We start from the raw sequence: 6,000 nt of genomic DNA, 5'->3' as shown, positions 1-6,000 counted from the left end.
AATGGGCAGAGCGCGGCCCCCAGCCGCCCGCCCCGCCGGGCCCCTCAGCGGGCAGGCGGCGGCCGCGGCACGGGCCCGGCACGGCCGCGAGGCTGGCTCCGTCCTTAGGCCTGTGGGTGGAAGGGGGAGAGAGAGAGGGAGGGCGAGGAGAGGCTGCTGCTGCTGCCGGCAGAGCTGAGAGCAGAGAGCCCAGGGGAGGCCGAACTCATATTGTGTAAAGGTAAGGGAAATAAAGCGGCATCCCAGAAGACAACAAGCCAAGAACAAACTAAGATGAAGGGTATTCATCTGCTTCCCCCATGCAAACGTGCCTGCAGGCAGCACAGTGCGAGGCAGAAGTTGAACCCACCCTTTCAACTATACGTATAAGCATTTAGAAATGGCAATAAATATTCCAACAAATACAGGTAATGTAAAATAATTTATTCACACAGTTTACATATACAATATGACAACTTTCTTTGAAACAGAAAGCTTATATGCAATAATACTGGTGTGGGACACATCTTCAAGCAAAGCAGTCTTGTGCCACATCTCTCTAAAAATGCTACAACTAATCAGCCTTGAGATTTCACAATTCCTTTCTTACATCCCCCACCATTACAAAACTTGCATAAAACAGAACACAAAGTTGTCTCATCTCAATTCAAATTAAGTTTGTTCTTTAAAAAAAATTCCTCTAACAAAGTGCATGTGGTTTACTGCAGGGAAAAAAAAACTGTACCCCAATTAACAAGGTAGATAAGGCACCTTAAATATTGGTAATGAAATAATTATTTTTATCTTATAATGTGAATGCAAGCTAGAATATATGCAACAAAATATAGAATGGATATCACCTTAGAAAGTACTTAGGGCAATTATTTCATAGCCAAGTCCCCACAAATCTATGTTTAGGCTATGCCAGTGCAAGTGATTGAAACGTGCCACATCTATTAGGAACTAAGAACTTGCTTAAATGAAATATCTACAAGATATACAATACATTGAGCTTAATGTATACATTATCCTATTTCATAATATTTACAGCAAGACAATACTTAGATAAACATTTCAAGTTAAATGGTGGTGGTAGATTTGTCTTTTTTTCTTTTGACAATATGCTTTTCAGTAAGTTACTTTCTACTGGGAACATCAGCCTCTATCACATCAACAAGGTGCTGTTGCTAGTGCCATTTGGTTGACAGAAACTTCCTATTACAGCAATTTGCAGTAGCAGTAATTTTTTTGTGCATTTTTCCTTATTGACAAAGTTTTAAAGGCTCTTTCATAAGCCTTGCCAGTAATTTCTGAAAAAGCAAACATTCTCAAACTTCATGAAGTATTTCAAAATTAAGTAGATACTTATAAGAAAATATTTGCCAGTCCAAAACTGAAAATAGGCTAATCCAGTTTCAAAGTTTCCCTTTTATGATTATTTCTTTTGCAAAAGCACTTGCTGTTATTAATTATCAGGACAAAGTTAGACTACCTAAATCTACATGCTCATCGTGTAATGAAGTTTGAGAATGAATATTTCATCTTTAATTGACCACATGGCTTTATGAGACTCAAAGAGCTTTCTTATTTCATCAAGACAATCTTCTTCCTATGCAAGTAAACAATTACACTAAAATCTCAAGCTATGCCAGTGAGTTACAGTACAAGTAATCCAGGAACATGGGGAAAGCCATTCAAATTCAACTGCTTCCAAGCAGCAAATTCTTAAAGCAACCTCACTGTACAGTCATGGTTTAAATTTAGTTCTGTTTGTGCTAATTTACACAAGTGAAACAAAGGACAGTGGTACAGATAGATACACCTATATGTAAAAACAAGGAAAAGAAATGGTATCCAACCCCTTGTTTTCAAATTTGGAAGGAAATTAGCATGTAGACTGAGAAACATTAACCTCTTCCTCTTACTCCTGTAGGACAATTGCAAAGATTAACATTGTGTAGCATCACTCAGTAAATGAAACATGTTTTTCAAGGTTTTCCTAATACACATTTTAAAGGAGACAAAACCATTTGGCTTTTCAGGCTAGGGTCTTTTAATTTACGCAAGACTTCTTAAATATAAAAATACGTAGTTTGGAGATGCTAATAAAAATAACTGCAGTGAAGAACAGATCTATGTATTTACTATGCTACTTTCAGTATTTGCATCCTGATCTAGAGAGATTACACTATATATAAAAGGTTCATTTCTCCTTCTAACATACTAATATAGCATACTTCACAAAAAGAAGTAAAGAACTTGTATAACCAGTACCACAAGCTTTAGCATTATAATCCAAAGGGATCCTTGTCACAAGAATAAGCATTTTTTGCATCACGCTTTTCTGGAAGACAGCCATGCACCCATTTATCAACATCTAAACAAGGGAAAATTAAGCTACTGGTCCATCCAGTGGCATCAATGTAGTGGTTTAGGTTACATCAACATTTTAAAAGTATCCAGGCCACTTTGGAAGAAATTGATTCCATCTTTAGGGAAGTTTATTAACAATAGCTTGGCTGACAGTAAGTTTGGCACAACAAGCATTAGAACAAGCACAGGCTTTTAAAAATAATTTCTTGCTGTTGTACTAAGATCCCACAATTTTTATAAAGCCAATTTGCTATTCAGAGTCATCTACTTCCATAAAGATGTCACTGAAAAAATACTCAGAGATTCTGGTAGGCTCTTCTTCCTTCTTTGGATCTTTAGCACAAAGAGGGGGCTTCTGAGACGGCTCACTACTTGGAACCTAATAGAAAAAGAAAAGGGTACTCTTAACAGTCTTAATCTGTTTACATACCTATGTACACAGACATACGTACACAAACACATATATACATACACACATACATACGTACATGTGTATAAGCATATGTAGATATGCTGCTTGTACACTGCTTGTGCTTCTTATTCAGACAAGAAGTCTAGATAAAAAATTAGGTATTGCTGCAAAAAGGAAAACAAGTAGACTCCCTTCTCATCCTCTGCTAATACCAGGAATATTTCTGCAGGAAAAGCTGATTAATATTTTGAGATAGACCATGTACTGGAGAGCAGTCATTCCCTTTTGTTTGACTTCATGTATTTGCCATGGGTTTCAGTTAAAACAGAGAAGTATTTTTGCAATTTGTTCCCCAAGGGTCAGTGTTGAGGCTCATCCTCTTTAATATTTTTAGCGATGATTTGGATGAGGGAATTGTTTGCAGACAACATCAAGCTGGAGGGAAGTGTTGATCTGCCAGAGGGTAGGAAGGCCCTGCAGAGGGACCTGGACAGGGTGGGTCGATGGGCAGAGGCCAGCAGGATATGGTTCAACATGGCTAAGTGCTGGGTCCTGCGCTTTGGTCACAACAACCCCATGCAATGCTACAGCCTTGGGGTGGAGTGGCTTGAAAGCTGTGCAGAAGAAAAGGATCTGACTGATGCTCACCTGAACATGAGCCAGCAGTGTGCCCAGGTGGCCAAGAAGCCCAAAGGCATCCTGGCTTGTATCAGGAACAGTGTAGCCAGTAGCACCAGGGAGGTGATCGTCCCCCTGTACTCTGCTCTGGTGAGGCTGCACCTCGACTACTGTGTTCTGTTTTGGGCCCCTCACTACAAGAGGGCATCAAGGCCTTGGTGCGTTTCCAGAGAAGGGCTACGAAGCTGGTGAAGGGCTTGGAACACAAGTCCTATGGGGAGCAGCTGAGAGAACTGGGGTTGTTTAGTCTGGAGAAGAGGAGGCTCAGGTGAGTCCTTATTGCTCTCTGCAACTACTTGACATGAAGGTGTGGGGAGCTGGGTGTCAGCCTCTTCTCACAGGTAAGCAGTGATAGGACTAAAGTGAGCCCCAAGTTGCACCAGAGAAGGTTTAGGTTGGAAACTAGGAGACATTTATTCTCAGAAAGAGTAGTCAGACATTGGAACGGGTTGCCCAGGAAGTGGTGGCATCACCGTGCCTGAGGGTGTTCAAGGAAAGGTTGGACCTGTTGCTTAGGGAAGGGGTTTAGTGGGTGACATTGGTGTAGCAGGGTGATGCTTGGACCAGATGATGTTGGAGGTCTTTTCCAAACTTAACAATTCTATGATTCTATGAGATAATTCAAAGTCAAAACTTCACCAGATGAAAATACATTACATACGCACAAACAATTATCAGCAGAAGCCCTTAGAGCTTCACTCAAATCTTGAAGGAATGTACAAACCTTCTGCAACATCTGCAAATGTAACAGAATAGAAAAATGGGCTACAACTGTGAGAGAAACCAAAACATTCATAGATGTATGTGCACAGAAAAAAAATAAAGAAAAAAGGAAAAAGAAAAAAAAAGAAAAACTTAGTTCCTTTGTAAGTTTCCTTGACATGCACAAGTTAGGGTCTATTTATTCACAGAGGCAGATCTCTCTCCAAACTTGAACACTGTACGCTCTCCTACTCACTTCTGAAACAACTAATTCATTGTTCTTCACATCTCAAAAATGAAAGGACATTCAGAAGCAAACATACCATAACTACAGCATCAGCAGTTATGTCCTCATACTCCACAGATGATGATGGGCTTGTAGAGGGAAGGGAACAAGATTCCTTACTGGATGGAGTGTTTTTTTTCTGATTTCGCTTAAGGGTCGCAATCTGTGGTTTTTGGATCTTCCTTCTACTCCCCTTGGTATCTTCTGCAGAATCAGAACTACTTTTTTTGCAAATTAAAGATAAAAATCCAAATGGTTTTCGTCCACCCCTATTCAAAACAAATACAGTCAGGGCGTCATAGATTGCTCCATTAAAGCAATATATATACAGTATAGCAGCTGTCAAGTTCATAAAAGAGCAAACAAACACCTCAGATGTGCATGAAAATTCTAAGAAACAAAAAGTTATTCCAAGACAGGCTGTTTTTATTACTGTGTAATTTGTCACACAAGGAGTTTTACAAAGCACTACAGAAACTAGGACCTCCAACCCTTCACACAGGAACCTACCATTTGTCACTAAGCTAAAGCCTGTAAAAAACTACCAAATCTTCAGAAAGAGATCCCAAGAGGAATAGAGACTTAGGCATGAATAAAGAAAAAGAGCACGTTTTGTGTAATCAATGAAAAAAAGAAACCTGATTCCCAACAATAGGGCTATAGCAGATTATCTTAGACCGCAGAAGGAAGATTCCCTGCTGCTGGGTTTCAGACTCATAATACCTAGTAATCAAACTTATGTACAAAAACAAGGAAGAAATCACAGTGATGATGGAGGTACAGAGTATCAAAGTTACTTCTTATGTTGCAAAGAGTTTACAAATTACAAAGTAAACTCTAAGGCAAGGATTCTTAATTTTAATGCATCATTACCTAATTGCTGTGGATATCTGAGGTACAAATAACCAATTTCATTAGGCACAAATATAACAAAAGAATAAACAACAGGATCAGGACAGACCAGTGGAGCACTGCAGCTGAGACCAGTGAGCATAAGTGCAATAGACAGCAGGAACTCAAACACTTAAACACTGTAGAAGGGTATATTAAAAAAATAAACATAATACAAACACTTTGACAGACCGATGAGAACAATTTCTTTTTAGCCATCAGGCTTGAAACTCCTTTGGGGAAATGGTGCATCTTAAATTAGGCCTAGAAATCCAGTGTATGAGTACTATATCAATAATAAATTTTATTGGCAGAAGGACAAAAATCAAACAAATGGATAGGTGCATATATCTAAGCATAGACTGAGCTAAGGAAAAAGACAATTATCCTAAATCAGTATCAGAGCCAACAGATGTCTCCCTCACAAGAGGCATCTGTAAATGTCTACATAGATATAACATGCATCAGTAGTGTCCCTTGGTGTATCTGCTCACTTAATGACTAAAATACATCAAATTTCAAAGGAGACAGTTTGATCCTATTTAATTTGCTGAAGAGGATAGATACTATAATTCTTACCCAGGATGGTCACAAACAAGGGTACTGCCCTTTTAAGTGGAAAAATTATACCAGAAGCTCAATATGGAAACAATGTCTTCTAACAGAAAAGAATGATAAA

The 6,000-nt window shown here is 39.1% G+C and overlaps 1 protein-coding gene across 5 annotated transcripts in view; it reads right to left on the bottom strand.

Annotated features, from left to right (window-relative positions):
• Window positions 1–408: 408 nt before the first annotated feature.
• The window catches only part of BDP1 (B double prime 1, subunit of RNA polymerase III transcription initiation factor IIIB), a 54,734-nt gene continuing 49,142 nt past the window's right edge, over window positions 409–6,000 (bottom strand). For all 5 annotated transcript variants that reach the window (XM_035309192.1, XM_035309195.1, XM_035309193.1 and 2 more), the window contains exons 41-42: window positions 4,468–4,699; window positions 409–2,731 (exon numbers count right to left, since the gene is read on the bottom strand). In XM_035309192.1, the coding sequence (XP_035165083.1) occupies window positions 2,603–2,731; window positions 4,468–4,699 (361 nt within the window). In that variant the 3' untranslated portion in view covers window positions 409–2,602. The remainder of the gene's footprint in view (window positions 2,732–4,467; window positions 4,700–6,000) is intronic.

This window comes from Oxyura jamaicensis, chromosome Z, assembly GCF_011077185.1.
Source record: "Oxyura jamaicensis isolate SHBP4307 breed ruddy duck chromosome Z, BPBGC_Ojam_1.0, whole genome shotgun sequence".
Classification (NCBI taxonomy): domain Eukaryota; kingdom Metazoa; phylum Chordata; class Aves; order Anseriformes; family Anatidae; genus Oxyura; species Oxyura jamaicensis.
Note: the sequence above shows the minus strand (reverse complement) of the source record. Positions and strands in the feature narration are given on the sequence as shown.